The 26,237-nt window shown below is 40.0% G+C and overlaps 3 protein-coding genes across 4 annotated transcripts; 1 reads left to right on the top strand and 2 right to left on the bottom strand.

Annotated features, from left to right (window-relative positions):
- Positions 1-5,552: 5,552 nt before the first annotated feature.
- On the bottom strand, positions 5,553-6,792 carry LOC103700736 (small ribosomal subunit protein eS27y). The gene is made up of 4 exons (XM_008782616.4): positions 6,650-6,792; positions 6,423-6,524; positions 6,285-6,313; positions 5,553-5,981 (listed from the first exon to the last, which is right to left on the bottom strand). Exons 1-4 carry the CDS (start codon positions 6,650-6,652, stop codon positions 5,855-5,857), a joined length of 261 nt encoding a protein of 86 aa, XP_008780838.1. The 5' UTR covers positions 6,653-6,792; the 3' UTR covers positions 5,553-5,854.
- Positions 6,793-9,792: 3,000 nt separating this feature from the next.
- On the top strand, positions 9,793-11,575 carry LOC103700902 (ABSCISIC ACID-INSENSITIVE 5-like protein 2). Its single transcript, XM_017841263.3, has 3 exons — positions 9,793-10,551; positions 10,645-10,716; positions 11,504-11,575. The coding sequence occupies exons 1-3, from the start codon at positions 9,793-9,795 to the stop codon at positions 11,573-11,575; spliced, it is 903 nt and encodes a 300-aa protein (XP_017696752.3).
- A 3,430-nt stretch (positions 11,576-15,005) lies between these two features.
- LOC103700747 (UBP1-associated protein 2B-like) lies at positions 15,006-25,110 on the bottom strand. 2 transcript variants are annotated; one of them, XM_008782629.5, is made up of 2 exons: positions 23,660-25,110; positions 15,006-15,276 (listed from the first exon to the last, which is right to left on the bottom strand). In XM_008782629.5, the coding sequence occupies exons 1-2, from the start codon at positions 24,956-24,958 to the stop codon at positions 15,271-15,273; spliced, it is 1,305 nt and encodes a 434-aa protein (XP_008780851.1). In that variant the 5' UTR covers positions 24,959-25,110; the 3' UTR covers positions 15,006-15,270. The 2 variants fall into 2 exon arrangements, with proteins under 2 accessions (XP_008780851.1, XP_008780845.1); XM_008782623.5 differs by having other exon boundaries at positions 23,655-25,106.
- Positions 25,111-26,237: the final 1,127 nt, after the last annotated feature.

Here is a 26,237-nt window from a genome sequence, read left to right on the forward strand (position 1 = left end):
GAGTGGAACCTTTGTCATATTTCTTGATTGGCCGAGGAGAGTGGATATATGGAAATAAAATAGGCATTATGATGGAGGTATGGTAGAGGATGGGTAGCAATTGATCCTATCATAGGACTCATCATTATTGAAAGAAAAATGGGTTACAGAGGCCACTTAGAAAAAAAATATTAGAGCCAGTTGAAATTACTGGAAAAAGGTTCGCTTTTGCATTATAAGTGACCCAGCACTCTGTGTCGAAATCATTAATGTGTCGGGTAGAGGTCCAAGGATAGAATATTTCTTTCTAATTAACAAAAAACCTCTAATTATTCAAATAAAATAACATCCTCAATCCCTTAATCTCATCTTTTTCAGTTGGATTTTGTTGCTATATTCTAAGAGAACTATCTTTTAACGCATGGCTTTGTTATTTCAGTCATTATTGTTGCAGAGGCAAGTTTATCTAAGCAATCCTCTAATCCCCAATGCTTGCTACATACTCCAAAGAACACACATTTTACTTCATTGGATATATTTTCTTGTTTCTTTTACCTCTAGCCCTCTTGCACTGCTGCTCTATGATCTCGTTCTTTATATTAGTGGTTTCTTTTCGTTGGCTAACTTTGGAAGAAGAAAACCACTTGCACTTGTCCTCCTCTACAAGATCAATACACATATTTCCATCAATGGAGGACAACAGTGTAGTATGGCATGCAGCATGCTCGTGTGAAGGATTAGGATGAATGATAATTGCACACCTGCATGCTTGATAGGGCTGTAAACTGCTTGTGTGTGTGTCTATCAATAGGGCTGGTTCTGAACAGAGAAAGGAGAATGCAGCAGGGGATGCTTGCAAGCACATTAGTACAACGTCAAAAGTAAAAAATTTCTATCAGAATGGCCGGTGCTGTTGCTTCTCTTGGATGACTAGGCCAGCATGATTCTAGTCAATGCCTCAAGGCTAAGTTTATTATCTGAACCAAGCATAGCCATTGACACAGCTACATACAACTTATTCCATGGGCGACGAGACACTACCGGGGCCTTCACAAGCCAAAGTAGAATCTAGGAACCCAAAGAACCACTACCCTTAAATAAAATTTAGGAAAAAACACCAACTTAAATAAAATTTCTGAAAAACACAAAGTATTGTGTCCATGGACCTAAGCGTTGCCTGCACCTGAACACCTTGACAGAACTTGCCTAATCTCATGAAAATCTAGGAACCACCCCCCTCTCCCGTAGAAATCAGTGTTACCTTGGCTTCTTTGCAATACTAAATTAGACTCAGTTCAAAAAATGATATAATTTATACCCTGTTTATTACTGGGACAGGGCGATTGAATGCGGTTACCAGGGTGGACGGTTATACCACTGCACATTTGTTGTGACACATGTATTCCTTGTGACTCCTCGTGATTCATGCATTCAATCATATGCATGCAAAAAAAATGATTTGCGATTTGAATGTATAAAACATTTTAGTTGTTTCATACCAATTCACTCCAAAATTGTTTTTGTTTTTTAAAAAATATTAAACTAAAAAATCTAATATTTTACTGTATACATAAATTTTAGATATGGGAGGAAATCAACGGCCTAAAAACAGACAATATTACATATTGAAAAAATATTAGCCACACCTTACTACTCCATCCTAGATACCATTAATTGTTTGCAATTTTAAATTCTTTTTTTAATATGTAGGGATGGTATTGTGCCTAAGAGTGCACCATAGAAGCCGACTGGTATTTCCATGAGCTTCAATTAATTCCTGGAAGTAGTTCAAGATATGCAGACATTTGCTCACAGTTAGTGCAGGAAAAATGAAATAATTTTTGCAAGCAAGATTGAAATTTTGACAGTGTGCAAGTAGAGACATCCGCGTTGGCACGGAGAAAGTTGATTACTTTGGTTGATCCCGCAACAATCATTTATGAGCTCTACGGTCTCAACCTTCCTAAGTTCAATTGTCTCTACCTTCCTCATGAGAGCTGTCATTCTAGCATTAAGATCATCCTCAGTTCTGAGGTTGTAAATGCCCCCATGTTCAAAGCTAGTAGGATTTGAATTTAGATATGTCAGAATTCTGAATCATTTCACTCTGCAAAAAGATAATCAATCAAAAGACTATAAAAATTTGCCAAACCCAGGACACCAAGACATCCCCACCCAAAAAGCATAGACTCACAATTTGGTCTACAAAACCAATATAGAATTGGATCAGAGAATAAAGACATGTAAGAGAATACTAACATTCATGTTAGAACCGTCCAATCGGGCAGTTTCGGCGATGTTGAATTGAGGTTACTCATGTGAAGAGAAAAAAAAAGACTATTCATGCTCTCTTTCTCTTTGGTAAAACTCATCTAGTGTTGTTGGTGAGAAGAAGAGCCCTCTTGGTAAAACTCATCTAATGTTGTTGGTGAGAAGAAGAAGAAATTCTCTCCAGTAAAATTCTTCCAACTTTTTTATAAAAATTATTTTCTATTAAGATTATGGTTCTGTGTGCATGCATACACATTCATATATGCGTGCCACAAACATGCTCACACCCACACAAGCACGTACCTAAGAGATATGAGAAAAGACACACTATATTGAATTTAAACTCAACAAAAATTAAAATGATGTATTATAACTAAAAAACAACAGCAGTCCATTTTTATTCCGTATTTAGCTAAATTACTTTAATTTATCAACTAAATCTAATAGCAAAATTCCAGTCCCGAAAAGATCAAAATTGATCGTCGACAGCACGCGCGGGCGCACTGCCCACTGCAGAGGAACTTTAAGGGCTTAAAGCAATTATTTTCATATCGTGATTAATACTAGATTTAGTTTTATGGGTTTTGCTGACAGAAAAATAATGTAATTACTTAATATCCACTTAGTTCTACAGATTTTAATTTGTACGCTCCGCCATGTTACTGTCTCATTTTACCTGATCCGTAGGGCCCCCCGAACGTAATAGTTTTCGCGAGCAATCTCGCTCGCTTTGCCCCCGCGCTCGCCCCCAACTGCTACGAGTGCTAACCTGAAGCGATACATACCTGGGAGGAATAGCTGATCCATGACCCATCCTCCCAGGATCTTATTTCAAAACAATTAAACTCCATCTCCTCTCTTTGATCCATTAGAAATCAAAACTTCTCTCCCTTGAAGGGGAGATGGTACAAGGATTGCACCGGCTGTGATCAGGTTGTAGGAGCTATGCATGGTTGATCAAAACTTGTCTCACTTGAAGGGGACATGGTAGCCAATTTAAATCCCAATTTGGGAGCTCGCCAACTAGGAGTGGATTCCAAAACATCTATATCTACAATTAGATTCCAAAAACGCTTTGGAATCCAACAGGCAGTAAACAACCCACAAACCATCTGGAAAAAAGTGAATCCAAAGCTATATGAAACCAACTGGAAGGCCGAAGCAAAAGACAAGATCCATCATCATCACTGATCGTCGACATCTACTTGCCATCCCCAACATAGTTTGAATATAAATTTTTAAAGTTATTTATGACGGATTGATCTTTCTGCTAAATTTTGTTATTAGTGGCATGCAAATGATAATATATCATTGACTGCAATAATATTGACAAAATTATAATACCTACAAACTAGATAAAGTGGGTGACTAATTAAACTAAATAAATAAATATGATGGTACTAAGAAAGATATAGCAAAAATTAGTTTTTACTAAGTACAAAAATAGTTAAGAGACTGAAGCTTATTTATTCATTTGTTACTATTTTAAAATTTAACTGCTATGCTCTAACCTCCAAAAACAGTTTCTAGAACTCTATATTTCTACACTATTTTAAAATATTGTTGGAGAATATTGGACGAGTTCGGAGGACACACTCTAACTCTGTCTCCACCAAATCAGCAATCCACCGGCCAATCGTCGCTAAGCAATCGGTATGACATAGATTTTGACAGCAACCCCAAATCCAAAATTCCAAATACAAGCATTATATACAACCTTATACCTAATACCCAATAAGGATCCAAAAATAATTTGGTATCTAGTCAAATGTCGGACAATAATCTGGGAAAAATCGACATTTGTTTGGAGAATTTTCCCATGCAGCTGTGATGCTTCCAAACCATCCCTCCCCAGACTCCTGGGGCGAAAAAAAAAAAAAAAAAAAACCCAACATATGCACTAAGCAATAATAAGAAATAGGATATTTATGTCACCAAAGCCATTAATGTGCTAAAAAGTGAAGCAACCATTTCAATGTCAGGTAAAAAAAAAAAAAAAAGCATTGACAACATAGGCTATATGATGAAAACATAGATTTTCACATGTACATACATAAATTATATATCCCTGCTGCATAATTATCTTTTGAAATCATTATTTATATGTATAATCTTAAAATCATTCTATTTTTGCAATCATATTCCTTTCATTAAATTTTTGACCAATAACATTAATAAATAATTATTTTAAGTATAAAATGACTATACTACCATTTTGCATCAATATCCTTGAAAAATTTGTGCGCATAGCTATTTATATTACAAAATAAATGAAAATAAAATAATTTTACACTTAATATAGTTATTAACAATGTCAACCAAAATCCAAAATAGATAAACACGTAATAAGCAACATTGGAAGGGGTAAATATGCAAAAATACTCCAAAAAAACCCAATAAAACTATCTAGTACAATAAATAAAGATTAAACTCATCATTTGCCAGTAATAAATCAGTCCAGTCAAAGCAATATAAGTATAACCCTATGGATTTAGAGTTTTCAGATCTTGGTATATATAAATCAGTCTAAACCTAAGGTCTCAAACCCAATCCAATAACAATTTTACAGAGGTTCCCCAACCCCACCCAATTGGATATTTAGCCCTTTTACTGGACTCCAACCCAAAATTTTGGGTCAGGTTTGGCTTGAATTGGTGCGCTACCCGCAACCATTGGTGCGAGAGAGAAGCATGTTACCGACAACCACCAACCCAAGGAGGGCGGGCCAAAGAGGGTGCGGCAACAAGAGAAAGGAGACAAAGCATCGATGCAATTGGATATTGAGATCATATCCTTTTTACTATTGCTGCACTGCACTAGTTAAGAAAATCTTCAAAAGTGGGACAAATTATAATCGGGTTGAAAGTTTTAATCGTTATCATCAGGTAAATGATCGTTACCATTGATTATACACAAATAGAGACTCTCTTAAATACATGGAAACTTCAGGAAAAAATCAAAAAAAAAATCTTAAAAACAAGTATTGTTTAGCATACAAACATCTTCTGGACCGGCCATGTAAAATTAAGAAATGATAGATGAAACTCCGTAATGCAATTGAAGTGAAGCTCAAAATAAGACAATTACGGTATATGTGGTTAAAAAGAACACATTTCATGGAATAAATAACCTGCTGAGAAACAATTCCAAGAAGAATCATGTCATAATATGAACTAGCATCAATAAATGTCATTTTTGTGCTCAGCATGCTCACAATGTCATTTACATTGTCTCATGTGTGAAAAGAATGCGATGTCCACCACATTGCAGCAATCAGAAGATCCAATTATGAGCAGAACCCATTCAAGCAACACCTATACTCTTTGATATCAAAAAGAATATATAACAAACTTCTTCGATCATATTCAAAGTAATTCAAACATGGGCCAACAAAGCACAGCAAGAAAATCTTGATGTAAGTTCCCCCAAATTCATTGACAATTCCTAACAGCACAACCTCTTCCATCACTTAGCTCGTCCAGCTTCCAAAATTAAGTTGCCCAACAAAAACACAAACTAAACTTTAAACTATATAGACCTCATTGTTTCATCGTAAGAAAACACATTGCTAGCATCAGGAAAGAGGACGAAGCACACACCGTCCTCAGTCTCCCTTCCGCCGGAAGGAACATCCCTCGGTGAGCCTCGCACGCCCTCCGGTCGGCTGGCATAACACAGTCTGGCAGTTTCCACATACCACGACGGTCTGCGAGTGGCTAAACACAGTAGTTCTGCAACACAGATAGTCTTAGAACAATAACCACACTGAACAAGAAAAAGTTAGACACGCTTAACATATACAATCAAAATCCAAAAAACCTACACAATGGTTGTAAAACTACCATAATTAGGCAGAAACAGAATTGTTGCAACTCTACTAAATATTAGCATCATGACATTCAGAATTTAGGTCGTGAATTTTGTCAATCTAAGGCCTGACACTTGCAGTATTTGATGAAATCATAGTTCCACAACTACGCCATCTTGAAGCATAAAGAGAGAGACGAGCACATAAAGAGAGAGAAAATTCTTACATGTTGAAGCATCCTTGGCACTTGACGTCCTACAAATTGAGAAAGTTGAAAGTGAGGAAATAAGAACACAGATTGAGACTTTTGAAGAGAAATAAATGCAATAATTGAGGAGAGGAATGGGTAAGAGCTTGTTACTACCATAAAGAAGGAGTTTGGGGATTGGACAAGGCGCTTGAGCTTGTGCCTCCTCTTCTCGAGCTCCGCTGGGGGATTCAGGAGATCGATGTCGTTCGGAAGAACCTATCAATCCCCAAAAAGAAATTTAAGCAAGTAATCGTGAAAAGGAATTGCATAATAACTTCGAACTCGACTTCATAGGATCCTAGCGGCCCAAAAAAAGAAAAAGAAAAGGAGTAGAAGCTTACCATCTCGTAGAAGGTAAGAGGAAACGGTAGAAATGGATCGGATCGGACGGCAAGCTCGCAAGCTCCCTTGAAACCAAGAGCGGCAGAGAAAAGCGAGGGGGGAGAGGGGAAGGACAAAACCCTAACTTCGGAGGTGATATAGAGTCGTCAGTGTTTGGCCGTTCGTTTGGTTGTCAAAAGAGAAGCTGATCCATGGATCATAGCCGTCCACTTTAGAGATCGTCGGTCGACCGAGGCCGCTTAGCATTTCGGGAGTCATCCAAAATTATATGATGCATCGGTGCATCCCTGGCCTGTGAGATTGGGAGGAACCTAAGGATTTAGGAGCTCCCACGATTGCCCGTAATATTCCAGCACGATGCATCGTGAATCCAAAATTATATGATGTTATCTATTGGATCCAGCAGGCCAACATTAGTAGATTTAGACAACTTTTCATGAGCATCACGTAGCATTTTTCTTCACATGATTTTTTTTCAAAGTCATGCAGATATATAAATTTATCTGCAATGTTTGGAATTTATAACCACGTAAGCCCCCCTATGTAGCGTGCAGGAAAAATCTTTTCTATGATCATATCTGGCTCATGTTATACATGAGCAAGCTCCGTAAGATTCCATAGAATAGAATAAATGATATGGCATAATCTAAAATTCTATCTGTTTCACTTACTTTATTTTATTTATAACATAGAAATGTATTCATTTTCTCTGCATCAAACACAATTTATGATATTATCGGAATGAAATAAAAAATCTAAGGAAGAATGGTGGCTAGACTTTATTAGTAACAAGTAAATACTATCTACATGATATTTAGAATGACATCAAAACATTGACGATCGATGTGCTACAAGACCGATATAAGAAGCCATAGATGATGTAGGTACTGTTTCCTTGTATGATGAAATATAGATCCCTTCTTCAGCAAAACCATGATAATTTTATTGGAACCATCGCTTAAGTGAGAGAGCATCAAATGGGAAAGCCAATTTTTCGGCACAGTCCATAAAAATATCTGTCATAAGAGGGCTGTTAACGAGTCGAGCTCGAGCCTGGGAGGCTCCAGCTCGGCTCATTTCACAAAATCTCGAGCTTGGGCTCAGTACCAAGCCCTATATTGGGCTTGAGCCCGGGCTTGCTTGGCACAGTAAAGACTTGAGCTTGAGCTCGTAAAGCTCGTTTGCCCAAGCCCGAGCCCAAGCTCGGGGATGGGGATAAGGCGAGCGGGGGAGCGAAGAAAGAAGAAAAGAAAGAAAGAAAGAAAAGAAGAAGAAGAAGAGAAGAAAGAAGGAAAAGAAAATAAGGAGAAGAGAAGAAAAAAGGAAAGAAAGAAAGATGAAAAAAGAAAAGAGAAGAAAGGACTCATCGATTCATCGTCGCGTGCAGCAGCCGCTGGCTTCGGCCGCGAGCACCGCCGACACGGGCGTCAGCCGCAGGCATGGCCGAGGCTGCCATAGGCATAGCCACGGGCGTTGTCGGCCGTGGCCCGACCCTCCCATGCAAGAGACTCCTCCCCTGATTCGCTGGTGGAGGAGGGTTTCTCCTCTCCTCTGTCGCGTTAGAGCAGAAAGGAGGAGTCGGAAAAGAAAGGGAGAAGAAAAGGAGTTCGTCGCTGGAAGGCTCTAGAGAAACCGAGAAAGGAGAAGAAAATAAAAAGAAAAGGGAGGAGGAGGGAATAGGTTAACGGGTTGAGTCCGAACCTAAACCAATCCAATCCGATTTAAAGAAATTAAATGGATTTTGGGTTAGTTCAGATTGAGTCTGATCTAAATCCAACGGGGTTCAATCAGATTGGGATTTAAATTGATTAAGCCAAATAAAATTTAATTGGGTTGAGTCTAAGTTTAATTGGGATCCAATTAAATTGTTAATTGGATTGAGCCCTCATTTGGGCTCGTGGGTTGCTCGGGCTCGAGCTCGAACTCAGGCTTGGGTTTAAATGGGCCTCATTTCGGGCTCAGGCTCGTTTAACTAACGAGCCGAGCTCGAGTCGGGCTTTTACCGAGCCGTGGCTAAGCAGTTCGGCCAGTTAACAGCCCTACGAGTCTATACACGCGCACACAAAAATTAAAAATAAATAAATAAATAAATAAAAACTGTCATGAGCCATGAATCGAGCCCGCATAGACCGCACCACCCAGAGGCTCAAACCGCAGACTTGCTAAAATTGCATCCATAAAGCGATTTACCCAAAAAATTAAAAAAAAAAAAAACTCGCAGTGGAAGAAACTGAAAAATCTCAACGACAGTTCCGGTTCCTACTGAAGCAAAACGGCCCCCATCTCTCTCCTCTTATTTCTCTTCCCCTCCCCTTCTCTCCATACTATATAATACCCTCTCTCCCTCTTAACCTTTTCGATCAAATCGCCACCTTTGTGCTCATTCTCTTTTTCCTCCGCATTGTTTTTGCTGTGGCATGCCTTGGAGGTCAGTCACAGCGTTGATCATGCTAGCTGTTGTTTTCATCTTTTTTTCTTCCCTGGCAATTTAGAATTCCAATTTTGTGATGCATAGATTTCTGTGTTTGGTTTTATTTTTTCTGTCTTTGTTTTAATTTATAAGTGCGATTTGTTAATCCTCCTCTTGCATATTAAAGTGTCCTAGTTTGTTAACTATAGGGCATACTGCAATTCAGATTTGATCTTTAATTTTTCATTAATTCTCTGTTTTTGAATGTTTTGTTTTTTTAGTTATATTTGTTAGATTGATATGTTGTGGGGTTTGAAGACTTTTTGTACATTGTTGGATGAGTAGTATCCTCCATTTCCAAATTCCCCTATCCACCCAACTGAATTTCCGGGAGTCTTTGAATGTGATTTTTATAATTGGCTTCCACAGAATTACGTTTAATTTTTGTTTTTGTGGTCGTCCCTGATGTAAAACTGGTCCATTGTTTGGTTTTATATTCAGTCGATGTGGATTAAGCTTCTCGCGACCCTGTATTTAATCCGTGTTGTTGTACATATAGATGTGGGTTCCGCTGAACGATTTGGATTTTTAACTTGAGTTGAATCAATTCTTGCAAAACATGCAAAGTAATAGATATATGTTGAGAAGAATCAAATCCTGTAAAGTCGAACTAAGTTAAGAAAATTTTGATTTCAGATAATAGAGTTTTAGTTGTGAATGGGGCTTAGAACCATGGTCTCCCCAAACAGAGGTCATGGACCTCAATGCCCTCCCCCTTTCCTAAGACAAGGTTCAGTGTACAGCCTCACTGTTGATGAGGTCCAAGGCCCCCTGCCAGAACTTGGTATGCCATTGAATGCTATGAACTTGGATGGGTTATTAAATTCAGTCATTCCAGTGGAGCAGCAGATTCATGCGCCATCTTCATCATCGTCATCCAGCAGCATTGCTCAACTTCTGCCTGGAAATTGTAACTTGAACTGTTCTCTTAGCTGCAAGACCGTCGATGAGGCATGGCGAGAGATCCGACAAGAAGAGCAGGGTGATACCAAGAGTCCTGCAACATTTGGAGAGACTACACTCGAGGACTTCTTGGTTGGATCAGGTGTCGTTGGCATGGGATCTCGGGGGTGTGGCGGAGTTAAAGGGGATTCAGAGTCTTTATTGTCGGGCGATCCAGTGGAGCCAGAGGAGTGGATGCAATACCAATTGGCTGCTGCTCAGCAGCAACAGCAGGATCAACATATGGCTCTATTGGGTTCAGGCTTGTCGATGTTTGGGAATTCGATATCGAATGCAGGGTTTAACGAGAACCAACAAATGGGGCTTCCTATGGTGTCAGAGACTATGGCAAACTCCATTTCAGTAGACTCACGGACTGCAGCAGAGACACATCGGCCTGATGAGATCATCGATAGGAGTATAGAGAGGAGGCAGAAGAGGATGATAAAAAATCGGGAGTCAGCAGCTCGATCTAGAGCAAGGAAACAGGTGAGCTTCTTTGGGAATGTACAGAAGATCGCATGATACTTGGATAGATGGAATGATGATTCTTTTGTTTTTTTTCTTTTGACTTGATTGCAGGCTTACATAAACCAGTTAGAAGAGGAGGTGAGGCAATTGACTAACACAAATAAACGGCTCAAGAAGCAGAAGGTATGGAAGCTGATGAAAACTTTTTCATTTTTAGAATTTTGATTTTGCTTTGTGTAAGCAATTGTCCCAGGATTTTGCATTTTTGGGGGGGCCTTTAAGATTCTTCATGCACTGTATGTGAACTTGACTGTTTGCTGAAGAACCATAATATTTCTCACAATGGCAGAGATATATATGGATAAGTTTTACCAGGGGAACTTCCACATGAGTTAGTCCTAAACCTTCGAGGTGTTTCCTCGTTTGTTAATCAAACTTATGGTCAATTTAGGTAGTAGATGTAGCACAAACTCCTTCAGAGCTCATAGTGCCTCATGTTGATCATACAAATCATGCATGAAAGGAAAAGACTCTGAACTATATCTGGCATGATCTTTTTCTAGCATTTTTATACATTTAAAATGACTTCCACCCATCCCTTACACTGAGTTACTGATACAAATTTTGTACCATATCAAACATTCCTGTAAGAGGCCCATAAGAAATGGTTTAAGGGTCAGCTTAGGCAATAAGACTTGGAAGCAATGCTGGTAAAAATATCATCTCAAATCCTCTTGGCGAGCACCCAATCCATTTGGGAGGGAAATGAACATAAGATGGTGAATAGACAAGAATTACTTGCTAGCAGTCCAGTTGAGAGAGATTCTGTCACTGCCTCCAACGCAATCCGTAAAATTTGAGAGATAAATAAGTTGGCAAATAGACAAGAATAACTTCACACTTTTCTCCATTGGTAGCATCACTAACTTATTAAATTCTGCTTCAAAATTAAAATTGGAACTATATGCAGCCAGTTGTAGTTTTTGCTGATACAATCATACAGCTTAAGGCCATCCTTATCACCTTTTTCGGATATGCCTAGTTAGATTCAATTTTCAGGGTTCAGCTCAGTACTCTTTTTTCATTCTCTGCAATCAATATCTCTAGCATTTTCCCCTCCCTTAGCTATCTGATCCATATCCCTTTATTTTTTCTTAAGCATTCCTAGCTGTGGAAGTATTTCATGGTTGATGATAATCCAAGGCTTCGACAAGGATTTCTTTTTCCTTGTTGTGAATTCTAACTTTTTAGGTCTCGGTCAAAGTCTTAGAAACAAAAAAATTTCTCAAGTGAGATGAAGCACCATTGGAGGTTTTACAAAGTGGCTTCAAAGCCTACCACAAGGTGAACACTTCTTTCTTCTAATAAAACTAGCCTTTTGCTTAGCTTATATAACTCAATTTGGTTATCATCTTTCCAGCTGAAGGCAAAGAAGAAAATAAATAAATAAATAAAAAGAAAAAGATGACAAACATATGACGTCGTGGGATTGCATGCGAGGAATTAAAATATTCATCAGGCCTTAAGGCTTTTTAATAACAGATAATGGGCATAAATAATATAAAATTGTTCTCAACAGAAATTTGCTGGATGATATCTTACTTTGAATTTTAGATCCATAGTGCATGACTTCTTAAACAAAAAGGATTGATTGTATTTGCACTTCAACCATATGGATAAATTAGTGCATGGTTCTGGAGATAATGAATAGGTAGATTACTTCATTGTCTTTGTTTAATATTCAAAATATATGGTCGAGGGGTAGAGCCCTTTTTCCCCTTTCACCTCAGAAAACTGTAGACTTGACGTAATATACGAGTTTTCTGTTGCTATGCATGCTGCAATCACCACTTCTCTTTTGATAACAAAGAGAAAATATATATTTTTTTGTAATTTGGCACTCTCAAAGAAAAAGTTATGGAGACAAGGATCATTACTTGCAGCATAATATGACTTTGGGGTAATTTTGTCCACCACTGTTTCAAATCACAAATCTTTTTAGATGCCAGTTCATTTGTGGCTAATTGCGTATACTCTTGTGAGATTTTCTTTTTAACTTTCTTTTCTTCCTTAGTCATTTTTAAGAAGAAAAGCACTCGAGTTGCTGGATTTTCATACATATTTCCTCACATTCAATTCTGCAGCTCTTTGTTAGTTTTCAGGAAATGTTAGTGGTGATTTTCTTCCATAGTCTTGTGATTCAGACATTTTTTCCTAGTGACCTGCTCATTAGGAAGGAAAACTATTTAAAGAACTTTTAACTAAAATTTCTTGTTCCGAATTCTTTTATTTTTACAGGAAGAAGAGATGCTATTGCATTCAAAGCAAAAAAAAAAAGAGATGCTATTGCATTTAAACACACCTTCAAAACCAAGATACCAACTACGGAGAACTAGTTCTGCAACATTCTGAAGCATGTTTCCCTTATTTTGCTTCTGTGGTTTGACATGCGCCAATTTTGATAAGGGACTCATTCTTGTTTCTAGAGATATCCTCTGAAGATTAGGCTATATTGATTCACTTCAAATATAAATCTCTTGTTTTTGTGAAAATGTTTCCTCGGCTTGAGTTTCAAAAAAGAATAAAAATAGACAAACGGAGAAGGGGGTCAGGTCAAATCATTGAGGCCAGTCAAAGTTTTTTCTCCCTGCGGGGGAAGTTTTGTTTGCATTCTTTCATTGTTATTGGCAGTAATTCCTTATTTTAAATGAATAATTCAAAGAGTTGCTTTTTGTGTTGTAGACTTTCCTTCCCATACTATTTTTTTATGTTTCTTTTGAGAGATTACAATTACTTGATGTTAGGTTCATAATTTGTTGGCCAATAGTTTCTTTCAGAGGGAAATTTGTCGAGGTCAGTACTTCAAGCTTTCTCCCTTCACTAGATATACCCCAAGTGCTAAGAGGACTCATTAAAAAGTTAAATTTTAAAAGTAGTGTATGGATGTTGGGAGTCTAATGTACGCTACAGCTATTATTCAAGGGCATATGCACTGGGATTCAGCTGTGCTACTACTTACCAAGAGATTGGCTCATATTGGAGCTTCTATATGACAAAGAGAAGGTAAGATAGAACAGTCTGTAGTTAATTCTAGAGAACATTTGTGTGAATTAGTAAATTCTTAAAAGGAAAACAGTGAGCAATCTTCATGGGCTAGTGAATGCCATATTGATCGAACATTTTATAATGAAGCATAGTCACTAGTTTTTTTTTATTTTTAATTTGTAATCTAGTTCTTGCTTGAACACAACCACGTTATCTGATTTTCGAGCAACTAAAACAAATGAAAGCTAGAATCTATAAATCCTAATTGATGCTTTTGAGTATTATGGTTAGTGATTGGTTGCTCACCAGTGAGGTATGACCACTAGGGTAAATTAGAACCATCTAAGCAGGAGGAAATAATTACACAGAATTAAACGGGAGAATATTATGACATAAAACCCCATGTCCCATGATCAGATAGGCCAACTAGAGGACAGTCCCAAACAGGGATTAATTCTCTTCCTATAGAAGCTTGTAGAGACCGTGGTGTACTTCACATGCTGCCACACAAAAGACAATTGAGTTTTTGACTGATAAAACAACCACCTTCAAGAATTAAAGGAGAGTAGTTTATAGCATAGACTGAACGTGAAGCAGATCTAGAAAAGGGCTATCAGGACAGCATAAAAAAAAAAAAAAACTCTGCAGTTGCTCAGCTAGCTCGCGCAGGATTTTCGGGTTCTATAATGTACACTTCTGCCAATAACACTACATAAGTTTGGAGTCTGATATTTGCTCAGCTATAAGAACCATACCAATATGCACTCGTGCCATCATTTACAAGTAAAGCCCTCTCGTTTAGGGATGCATATTTCCACCATGGACAGCTCCCATAAAGAGGATTGAGAAATTATAAATTTGACATTCATGAATAATACCTTCTTTGAGGCTGGAAAGGAAAACCTATTTCAACCATACATCTCAACATACTTCTCAGAAGATAGATCTCTAACAAAGGAATGATACATATTAGTGAAAGCTGTATTAGCACCAGCTTGAAAAGGGAAATTAAATAAATGAAAAATATAAAATATGCATGTAAAATAAATGAAAAGGTTGAAATCTTAAAATAGGAAGAACTAATGACTGTAAAGGACATGGATACATTGCACCTGCACTGGTCCAGGAAAGCATAACAACAACAAAGGAGAGAAACATTCTTCAGATCAAAAATAAAAACTAAAAAAAAAAAGAAAGAAAAGGAAACTCTTGACCACATGAAAGTGTAAACCAAAGTAAATTATTAAACAATAATAAAAACCATATGTAACTTCAAATGTCAAAACATGAACAATTTTCACAGCACATAAAAGACAAGGCATATGCAAGGATCATGAAAGAAGTTAAAATTTGCTAATCTTAAATAAGTAAAAAAATAAATCAGTTGGCAAAACAGAAACACAAATGAAATGATGAAATAATATAAGTTTTGACAGCAATACCAAAATATTTCAGATAAATAAAAGAAATGTCATAACTAAAAGATTGTCTGATAGAATTAAAGTACTAAGCCAAACTCAAAAAAAGGAAAGACTGAGCAAGCTCCAGAAAATGTACTCATTTGACCTTATACAGCACATGAGACGGAACTAGAACCAAATTCTTCAAGCAATGCGCCTTCCTCCGGTCACTGAAACAGAAGCCTTTGACACCCATGAGTGCACCAATACCTTCCATCTTAAAGTTGTTTCATCACATCTGCAAATAAGGGTTCCCATTATGTCAACAAAGTCCAAGAACAAATGTTGTGACGGCCTCTTCAATACTAACACCTTTCATAGAAGCAACATGTATATTCCCTGAAGTATCTAGAACGTAATTGCTCAACTAAAGGCAAATGTTCCATGAATTCCTGAAGGCTAAACACATGAAACAGGATAAATGTGCTTTTGAATGATGTAAACACTAAATAAGGGCTAGTAAAGATTATAAAAAGAAAGGGAGTCTCAAACGGTAAAACTTTGTAAAATCATAGGAAGAAAAATATAATTAAGAAAATGTAGAACATGAACTATGACACACAACCATCTTGGAAACATTGGTATGATAAGTGTTGTACATACTTAGTTAAATTGATGATAGAGTAATAATTAAATTAATTGAAACAAATTCTAAGAAATATTAAAATCATTAGAAGTAGAAACAGACCGCTTCATCTCTTCGAGGCCTTTAATGGATAATCAGATGTCTGAGATCCTGTCAAGAAAGTCATTTTTTTGGCAGACAGTCCTGAGAAAATCACTTGGTCTCCACAAACTAAGGACAGATTCCCTCTTCCCAGTCAAAATGGTATCAATATATTTCATCCAAAACCAAAAAGACCTATTAAAACCATTTCAGCTTGGTTTTAACTTCTGTCTTCCCACTCATTACAGTTAAGGAATGCCTCTATAATCAACACAAGCTCATTTAAATCCTTTCTCCCGACTCCATCCGTTTTATATTGATCTTTGCATCATTTTTCCAGACCTGATATACGAACTTGGGTCCCAAGAGCTTCAATCTATTTCCAATCACAACTTCAAATTGTGCACTTCCCACACTTCCACTATCATACTTGATCAATTAATTTTTCCCTTTATAGATTAAGAATTTAGATAAATCATCGATAATACATGCTTAAACACAATATGTTACCAAATCAAATATAACAAAGTAATAATAAGATTATAAGAACAACAAGAAGAAAGACCAAAAAGTACAAGAAAGACAAACTAAGCCAGGAAAGAAAAAGGTGCTGAAATATTATAAGAATCTTAAAGATAGTTTGGTACTTTGCAACAAAAATTACTACTTTGGTAACTTGTTCTGTCTATTTCTAGGCTAAGACTCATGTGACAACTTTAAAGCGATCATGAGATTTGATATATCAATATATTATCTTTTAAATTGTAATGTGACTTTTAAGTCAGTCAATGTAAATTACTTAATTTGAGGGGCTTTGGAGCTCTAAAGTTGAGGTTGCACTGCAACTCAAAGTCGTATTGCAACTTAAGTTGTAGTGGTTGACTTACAAGTAAGCTCACTTCTTGTATTTGAGAGTGTTTCAGAATCTTTGTCGTGTTGTCCTAGATAAGTCCACTTTGAAATCCATGCTCACATCTTCCCACGGCGCCTTTGGAACCCGCAATGGCAAATGGTCCAATATTCTAGCCTCCTGACTTAGCAATGTGGCAAACTCAACATCGTTCAATGTGATGCATTCCTTCCTTTTCCATGCTTGGCCAATAGAAATTTTTTCTGATAAGTACCACACTGCCTTATCTCGTCCAAAGTTTCCAACAAATCCACCATCATGGGCTTCAAAGATAATAGCATGTTACTCTTGCTGGTTACTCTTGAACAAGAATCCCTTTTGACGATGAAATTATTGATATGAACCTTCAATACTAAGCTTCCAAATCTTTCCAAAATCTGGATCTTTCTCGCATAATATCTTAACAACTTCAAATCTAACAACTTTCAGCTGCACAGTGGGAAAGAGTGCATGTTATCGACTCAAAGCATCCGCTACTCGATTCTAGATACCCAAGTTATGCTTGAGAAGGAAAGGAAAAGGCTGATGGAACTCACTCCAAACGGCGTGCCGATGGCTTAAGTTTAATTTAGATGCTTGAGCACCTTATGGTTGAAGTAGAGAATAAACTTCTTATACAGAAGATAATCACTCCAATGATCCAAAGCGCGTAGGCGTAGAATTCCTTGTCATATGTTGAGTATTGGAGCCTGGAATCATTCAACTTCTCACTAAAGAATGCAATCGAACAACCTTCTTGGCTGAGGATGGCACCAAAATACTGACACTGGAAGCATCGCAATCAACTTTGAAGACAATGTCAAAGTTTGAAAGCGCTAATGCTGCTTCAGTAATCCTTATCTTCAATTCTTCGAAGCTCCGTTGTGCTTTGTTAATCCACTGAAATTAATCTCCCTTCATGCACTCGGTCATTGGCGCAGCAATAGAACTAAAATTTTTAATAGATCGTTGAAAGAAAGAAGCTAAGCCATAAAAACTTTTCACCTCATGCAGCATCTTGGGGCGATGGCATCAACTTTATAGAATCCACTTCAATGCCTCAGCTTGACACAACAAATCCGAGGAATACTAAATTGTCGATGAGGAAATAGCACTTCAAGTTGGCGAACAACTTTTGCTCTCTTAAGGCCAAGAACACTTGTCAAAGATATGTCAAGTGCTCTTCCTTCCCCTTGTTATAGACAAGGACGTCATCAAAATACAAGACAACAAAGTTCCTAATGAATGACCTGAAGACTTAATGCATGAGACATATGAAAGTGATTGGAGCGTTAAAGAGATCAAAAGGCATGATTGTCCCTAATCCGATTCATTTTTTTGAATTATTTTATTTCAAGCCAGCTGGGCCTGCCGACATTGGTCCTGGACAAGCCCAGTTGGCCTGGTTCTCACATTCTTTCCTCCTTAAAAGAGTTTCATCCTCAAAACTTAACGTACCCTTATTCTTAAAAAAAATGGGAGTCCTTAGTCTTTAATCTAACATTCCACTAATTTGTATTAACTCTAACTTCCTCATCTAAGTGATAAAACTCTTAAACAAAAACATCTATAAGAATAACTTTCTTAAGAAAGATGACAACACATACTGGCTTGATTCAATTCGTCAGATATGCATTTCAAAGAAGTAGAAAATTGGAAGATGCAAAGGAATGGAAGAATCACAATCAAATCGTGCATGAACATTTATGGAGTTGACTAGAATGGTACTTGATCACCTGCACTGGCATCCTGCTGGATCAAAGTGAACCCCTACCCTTCTAGTCAACTCCATAAATGTTCATGCACTATTTGATTGTGATTCTTCTATTCCTTTGCATCTTCCAATTTTCTACTTCTTTGAAATGCATATCTGACGAATTGAATCAGCCAGTATGTGTTGTTATCTCTCTTAAAAAAGTTATTCTTAGAGATGTTTTTGTTTAAGAGTTTTATCACTTAGATGAGGAAGTTAGGGTTGATACAAACTAGTCTAGAGTTTTGAGCTATAGAAGAGTTGGTTTCGATCAGAGTGGCGCAGCAAAAGCATGGTGGAATGTTAGATGAAAGATTAAGTACTCCCATTGTTTAAGAATAAAGGTACGTTAAGTTTTGAGGATGAAAATCTTTTAAGGAGGGAAGAATGTGAGAACCAAGCCAACCGGGCCTATCCTGAACCAAAATCGGCAGGCCTAGCCGGCTTCAAATAAAATAATTCAAAAAAAGTAGAATTGGAACAGAGGATTATGATCCCTTGCCCGAACGGCCGTAGTTGAGGCGCGATCGATGCGAAAGGCCAGCGACCGTTGCGGACTGTTGCAACCAGCGAACGACAAGTCAGTACTGCCGTTGGGCCGTGATTACTCCCTCTCCCAAGGATCCTATTTAAACCCCTCTTTCCTCTCAATTGACCCATCACCGCTCACCTACCCACCTCTTTCCTCCCTCCTCTCCGGTGACCGGCGTGCCACCTCGGCCAAGCTCAGCCGCTCGAAGCACCTCCATTCTCTCTCTTTTCTTGCTTCAAAATCACAGCATCTTGTTACTGTGCTCACCGAAAATCGGGCCGACGACGCCATCCGAACCAAGATAATGCTCCGACCCTCTTCCCTTTTCCTTATTCTTTCCATGACACGAAATTATGGTCGTCGACCATGAAATTGGCCGAAAATCAACCGTATAAGGATCTCCTATTTCGCCTCTTTTTTCTTTTTCTGAATATGCCCATCGTCGACGTTCATCGTCGATGCCCATCGTCGACGTTCATCATCGATGCCCATCGTCGACGTTCATCGTCGATGCCCGTCACCACTTGCCCATGTTAGTCCATGGTCGGAGCCAGACCCTAGCCGCTAGCGAGCGGGCTGGGATCCGTGTACACCAAGGCAAGAAATCATCTCTATTCGGCCCTATTTTTTGTTTGATTTTGGTAGGCTGACCGCCGTCGGCGGCCGCCCTCCACCTTATGTCTCCACCGCTTGCTGCCCCCTCGTAGCCGCCCACCGCCTCATGTCCCCACCACTTGTTGCCACCTCGCCGGACCACTATGGTCAACCACCGTCAAAGCCTCCAGCCTATGTTTTGCCAAGAACAAAGAGGAGGAGAAAAAGAGAAAACAAGAGAGAGAAACAACAACACGAGAACTTTGTCAAATCTGATGATAGCTATTTTGGAAATCCATCCTGATGAAAACCAGGCCAAGTAGTGCATCGAGCAAATCAAGTCGAGGGATGGAAAATCAATATTTGATTGTGATCTTGTTAACAGCTCGACTATTGATGCACATGCGCCACAATCCATTCTTCCTAGGAACTAGCAACGCTATCGCGACACACAGACTGACGCTTTTCTAGACTAGCCCTTTCTCCATGCTCGTTCACTTGACGTTAAAGTTCTTCATACTCCTTGGGACTCACAGTAAGCAAGCTTATTGAGGATGACGGCACCAGATACAAAGTCGATAAAGTATTGGATGTCACGCATGGAGGCAGTCCAACTGGGATCTCAACTGGGATCTCAACATCCGCAAACTTCTCGAGGAGCGGTTTGATCGCCCTAGGAAGCTTTATGGACTCCTCGTTCTCTTCTAGCACGATCAGGGCACATGCAATAGCAAACTCCTTACATGCCTTGAAGGGTTTAGACTTGGAGGCCAAAGCGTTAGCATCCAATGAAGGCTTGAGGTGATGATCCATGTTCAAGGGTACTAGGGCGATCTTCATGCCATCTTTCTCAAAGATAAAAGTATTCTTGAAATCATGAATTGATCTATGATCATACTGCTACAGACGTCCTAACAACATATGCTAGGAGTCTATAAAAATAACATCGCACCACACCTCATTTTGATATTGTTTTCCAATGGAGAATTGGCCCAAGCAACGCTTTGTTACCTTTACTTTGTTGCCTTAGCCACTGCAACTTGTAGGGACGGGTGATCTACGCTAGGCAATTTTAGCTTGTTGGCCATCGGCGTTGCAACGATGTTCTCACAGCTGCCTCCGTCTATGATAGCACTGCATACCTTGCCATGCAACATGCACTTAGTATGGAAGATGTTGCATAACTAATCCTTTATCAACTACCACGATCGTATTCAAGCTGCGGCGGACCACTAAGGCTTCATCTTGATCGGCAAGTACTAGCTCTTCCTTGCTTGGGCCTTCCTCATCCCACTTGACTGGTTGATCTTCTTCCTCTTCCACGCACAACTCTTCCTCTATCAAAGTGACGAGCTTTCTATTTAGGCAGTCGATTGCAATATGCCCAAACCCTAGCACTTGAAATACTTGTGAGAGTTGGAGGCGACAGTGTTGGAATGGCTAGGACTGCTCAGGATGTCTGTCCTTTTTCTAAGACAGTTAGGAGGCACAGACTTTGGAGGGTGCAATGTTTTTGACACGGAACTCTCCCAATCGGACACACCATTTCTATATCTTGAAAAGCACAAATTATTTGTTCTTAGTTGCTGCTTTTCGTCCTTTCCGACCTTTGTTGCCAATCATATCACATCGTTTAGCGTCCAATAGAGTTTAAATTTCACAACTTGCTTAATTTCATGCTTTAATCCTCCAAGATATCCCATTATGGTTTGCTTATTAGGCTTCTTAATATCACACGTCACGAGGAGTTGCTCCAATTTCATTATAGACTCTTCTACGATCATGTCGCGTTGCCAGAGATTGTTTGAGCTCATGACGCATCTTGTCTCATGTTCAGATCTTATTGCATCTTTCATGCTCACATCGACGCTTCAAATTTTGCCACCAAAAATTAATACGTACTTCTTAAGCTTGATAGTGACTAGCTTTAGGCATTGATCATCGAAAACTTTATTAAGCTCGAAAACTGGTTCAACGTGTTGAGCCAGTCAACAAACTCATCAAGTTGCAGACGTCCTTCAAAGTCGAAGATGTCTATTTTGATACCGAAGTCACGATGATTGCAATGTGGTCTTCATTCACGTTGGTGCTGGGTATCTTCTTCACTCGATGAAGACGCTTTTCTGTTGCAAAACGAATTGAAATCTTCCACTTCATTGGAACACTCGCTTTCATCATCAAAGAGCTCTCTATCAAAGTGGTGATTGAAGCCCACGAGATGTCAGCATTCACATTGTTCTTACCATTGATGAAGCCGCAGATTTTCTTGTCAAGTTGTTCAAGCTAGGGGCACAATCCACCTAATTCAATATCTCATAAATCTCTCACATTCAACATGCTCTTCGAATTGCGGTAGAAGGACGGCATACTGAAACCGTGCTCTGATACCAACTGACACCGAAAGATGTTGAACTTAGGTTGAAAACTCAAAAAAAGAAGGATATGTTGGTGCAACCAATTGTAGCTAGGTAAAAACCTCACTACGGCACGTATGATACAGGATGTTAAAACAAGTGAATGGTAGTTGAAAGAGGCGCAGGGACGAAATACTCTCTTCTAAGACCAAAAATACCACCTTGGCTGGCCACTCCAGGGATACAGCTCTCACATACTCGCAAATCCTAAAAATCCACCAAAAGAGAGGAAAAAAACAATCGAAAGAAAAAATAAAGAAAAAATAATTCCCACGATAGAATCTTCAGTAATCAATATCTTAAGTATCTCTAGTATGATTACGAAAGGAGTCCCAATAGGGATATCTATAAATAGTACAAGAGAATTCTTTTCTTCAACCTTCCAATGTGGAATTCAAGTCTTATTCTAACTCAAAGAACTCTAACTACTTTTCTAAAAACATCAAAAGTTCTCAAAAAAAGGCCACAAAAATCAAAACTCCCTAGAATTTACTAGCATCGAACTTTTCTAACTAAGACAAAAAAAATAACTAATCATCAAAACTAGAAATATGCTGAGACTCATGCCTACAAGATCCGCAATACATGCGGTTGGGACAAGCGATCCGTGCACTCCGGCATCAAAAACATTGTTTTAACACTCTCTAGTTTCTTTTGTGGTCAAATTGACGCAACAATGACCCAATAGAACAAATTATTCATTTATTCTGAATAAATAATAAGAAGATATCGTCTTCAAATATGCCATCATGGTTTAATATGGAATCTAACATGCACTAAGAGATAAGAGCTTGTCTCCTCCTTGGCAATATGTGTTATTCCAAATCATAGTGAAAACAAGAGAAGCATCCCCTCTCGACTGGCCAACAAGACAAAAGCTCCAAATTTTGGAAAGATACAGGCTGGTTCCAGGCCTCTTCTGAAATCTACAATAGGCAACCCCATGTACCAAAAAAATATATAAAATGAACATGCAGAATGAGATCCCTCTACACTCATGTCACAAAACACCAACATGCTCATTGACATAAGCAACCTAAACCCCTTAAACTCGGGTAAGGGGAAGATCAGTCTCTTCAACCTTGCTTTAAAATATATTCACTTTATAGATGGGATCTCATAGTCCAACACTTTCATTCCTCTCTTAGTAACTAATACATTAGCACTGGAGACAATGGAAAGAAAACTTATACAGGAACTACAATTACTAGAAAAATCAATTATTTGCCTAAAGTTATAAAGTTTTGAAGTCAAAAATACTAATACCTAGTATCTACTAACTCATAAACAATAGTACAGTACAATTGTAATAACAGTATTATGGATTGGGTCCAGTCCACACAATCTCAAAATGGCCAATCTTCCGCATAATCCAGTGTCTGAATAGGTCCATACTCGACAGAAAGAAAACCATAAGAGGATCATCACCTACAGAAATTTACAAAATCCCGATTCTAACATCCTAACACTTGTTAGGAAAACTATTAAAGAAGGGAAAAAGTCATGCCTGGTGACTGAAAAATCTTAAAACGTGGTATTCTTGAAAAGGATTTTTTTATGAAACAATGGTGATCTTGTGAACATCAAAAGACAGTATAATCATGAGAATTTTTAATTGATGGGAAATGCAGAGCATAAAATCATAAAAATTCATTCAATACTTGGAAAAAATGTGAGGAAAGCATTAAGATCAGTATACAATATGGAAAATCAAAATAAAGATTAGAAAGTATAAAATCATCAAAAAATTAACGAGCATTGAGTTACCATACGTATGAAGGAAACCCTCCAAAAGAACCACCAGGCCTCAAGGATGATGACTGCCCAAGTTGCGTCCCGTCATATGACTGCAACCCCTGCAAACCAGCCGTCACCTGAGACCCATAAGCCCCGAGCAGAGAAGGAGCTGCTCCTCCCACCCCCATCCCCCCTCCCAATGTTTGACCCTGAGAAGCAACCAATCCAGCTGCTGCCGTATTCAGTGCTGCAGCCGCTCCCGGGTGCAAAGCTGTGGCCACTGCTGGGTTCAGCGCTGTAGCCGCTGCTGGATTCAGCGCTGCAGCTGCCAGCAGAGGATTCTGCCCAAGCAGCGCACTGTATGCCGGGTTCTGGCCAAGCAGTGCAAGGTTCTGCGCTGCTGCCACCGCTGCCAGAACGGGCTGCGAAGCCGCCCCGAGCAGCGCCGACGAGGGGGCCAAAGCCGGTGCCTTTCCCTTCTGGGAGTCGGTGGCAAGCTGGCAGTGGAGCTGGTGGCCCTCGAACATCTTGTAGGGCTCCTCGAGGGCCCTCCTGGCCCCCTCCTGGGTCTTGTACACGAAGAGGGCGAACCCCCTCGACTTCCCCGTGAGCATGTCGAAGCCGATTGGCCCGGCCTCGATCTCGCCGAAGCGGGCGAAGAAGGCCTTGAGCTTGTCGGGGGCGGCGTCGGCGTGGACGTTGCTGACGTGGATCTTCCGGCCAGCGGTGTCAGCAGCGCCGACAGAGGCAGGGACGGGGCCGATGGAGGCGAGCTGGCAGGAGGCGACGCGATTCTTGATCTTCTTCTGGGGCTGCTTGAGGGCGCGGACAGCGCCGGCGCGGGAGCGGAAGAGGACGAAGCCGTAGCCTTTGGCGCGGCCCGTGACCTTGTCAACGACAACGTTGCAGTCCTCGATGGGTCCGTAGGGATCGAAGGCCTGGAGGAGGGTCTCGCGTGTGGCGTCCCAGCCGAGGCCGTGGACGAAGATCTTGCGGTGGGAGACATCGCGGTCAGCGACGACATGGATGCGGGCGAGGACGTCGGGGTCGGCAGCGGCGGCGTCAAGGAGAAAGCCGATGAGCTGGTCCTTGGTGTAAGGCTCGAGGAGGCGGTGAAGGCGGTCGGGGGTGGGCAGGCCGGAGGAGTCGTCATCAGATCCCCCACCGCCACCACGGACGCCGGAGGCGCTGCCGCTTTCGGCGCCGAAGAGAACGAGGTCGTGGTCGTGGGCGGCGGCGGGGTGGTTCTGCTTTTTCTTGGGCTTGAGGCCGAGCTTGCGCCTCTTGTTGTTCCGCTTGTTGTTGCGAACCTTCTTCGCCTTCAACTTTCCCATGGCTAGATGGACTCGAGAGAGAGTTAGGTTTAGGGTTAGGGTTAGGATTAGGGTTAGGGTTTTTGAGGCAAAGGAGGGGGAGGGGAGAAGGAGAGGGGAAAGGGGGGATGAGCCGACGAGCGTTCGTAAATTGGGGGTAGATCTGAGGGGCCCGCGGGAAGAGTCGGCCGCGTCGATCTGGAAAGAGGCCGCCGAGTCAGATCGTCTGAACGAGCCGGGGAGGTGGGATCTTGACCTGGGTTAACGGTGAGCCGGAAGTTGGAGTTGCAACTTGCAACCGGTTGGATTCGGGTTGGGTTCAGCCATGTTGATATTCAAAATTCAACCATCAAGTATGTGTTAGATCCAAATCCACCTCCAAATCTAATTTACAGCTCTATATCTGTGCTTGATAGTGGAATATTTTAGCATGTTTTTGGAATTATTTTTTTTCAACTTTCTAGAGGCATCCAAGACAACGGAGATTATCTTGTGAAAATAACAATAAAAAAGTAGCATTATAATCAAAAAGAAAACCGACCAAGGGGAAAGAAAGGAATTCTTCTTTTTCGTACCAAAAGCACTCTTCACCGATCCCCGGCCCAGTTAGCTTTTCTACTGCAGTTGCCAGGGGGACGCCCATGGAGTGGAGGACATCAAATTTTAACCAGGGGGGCGCCCATGGAGTGGAGGACATCATAGTTTAACTCAAGGGTCTTCCCCCTTTTGTACTCCAAAAGAAATAATAATAAAGGGAAAGAAAATGAATTTGCTACTTAATTTTTTGCAGCTCTCTTCACACATGCACTCGCGCGCGCATATATATATATATATATATATATATATATATATATATATATATATATATATATATATATATATATATATATATATATGCATGCAAGCATAATTGCTTCGGTTTTTGGATTGGATTCAAATTAGATTTTGTTGCTGGTGGTCCAAACCGAGAACAATTGGCACAGCGGTGTGAACGGGGTTCCGTTTGAGTTGCCTTGGTTGGTGTTGATTGCGCTCCACCTTCCACCGGAAAACCTGCAAGCAAGCCTCGCACCACCACTGGGGTAGCGGGGGGCCTCCGACGATCAAGTCAGAGGAGATTGGAGGATAAGGAGAGATAATAGTAGCAAGTAAGAGAATGCTCTGGAAGTTCTTGCTTACCCCCCCTCCTCCCCCCAGCCGCATATATACCAGGCTGGGGGGTCTTTCAGGGGGGTTCGTCATCGTGGGGCACGATGGAGCTGCCACTGACACGGCCGTTACAGGGCGTCGTGGGACAGCG

The sequence above is a fragment of the Phoenix dactylifera genome, chromosome 12 (assembly GCF_051530095.1).
Source record: "Phoenix dactylifera cultivar Ajwa chromosome 12, Ajwa_hap1_PhDact_Kaust_v1.1, whole genome shotgun sequence".
Classification (NCBI taxonomy): Eukaryota; Viridiplantae; Streptophyta; class Magnoliopsida; order Arecales; family Arecaceae; genus Phoenix; species Phoenix dactylifera.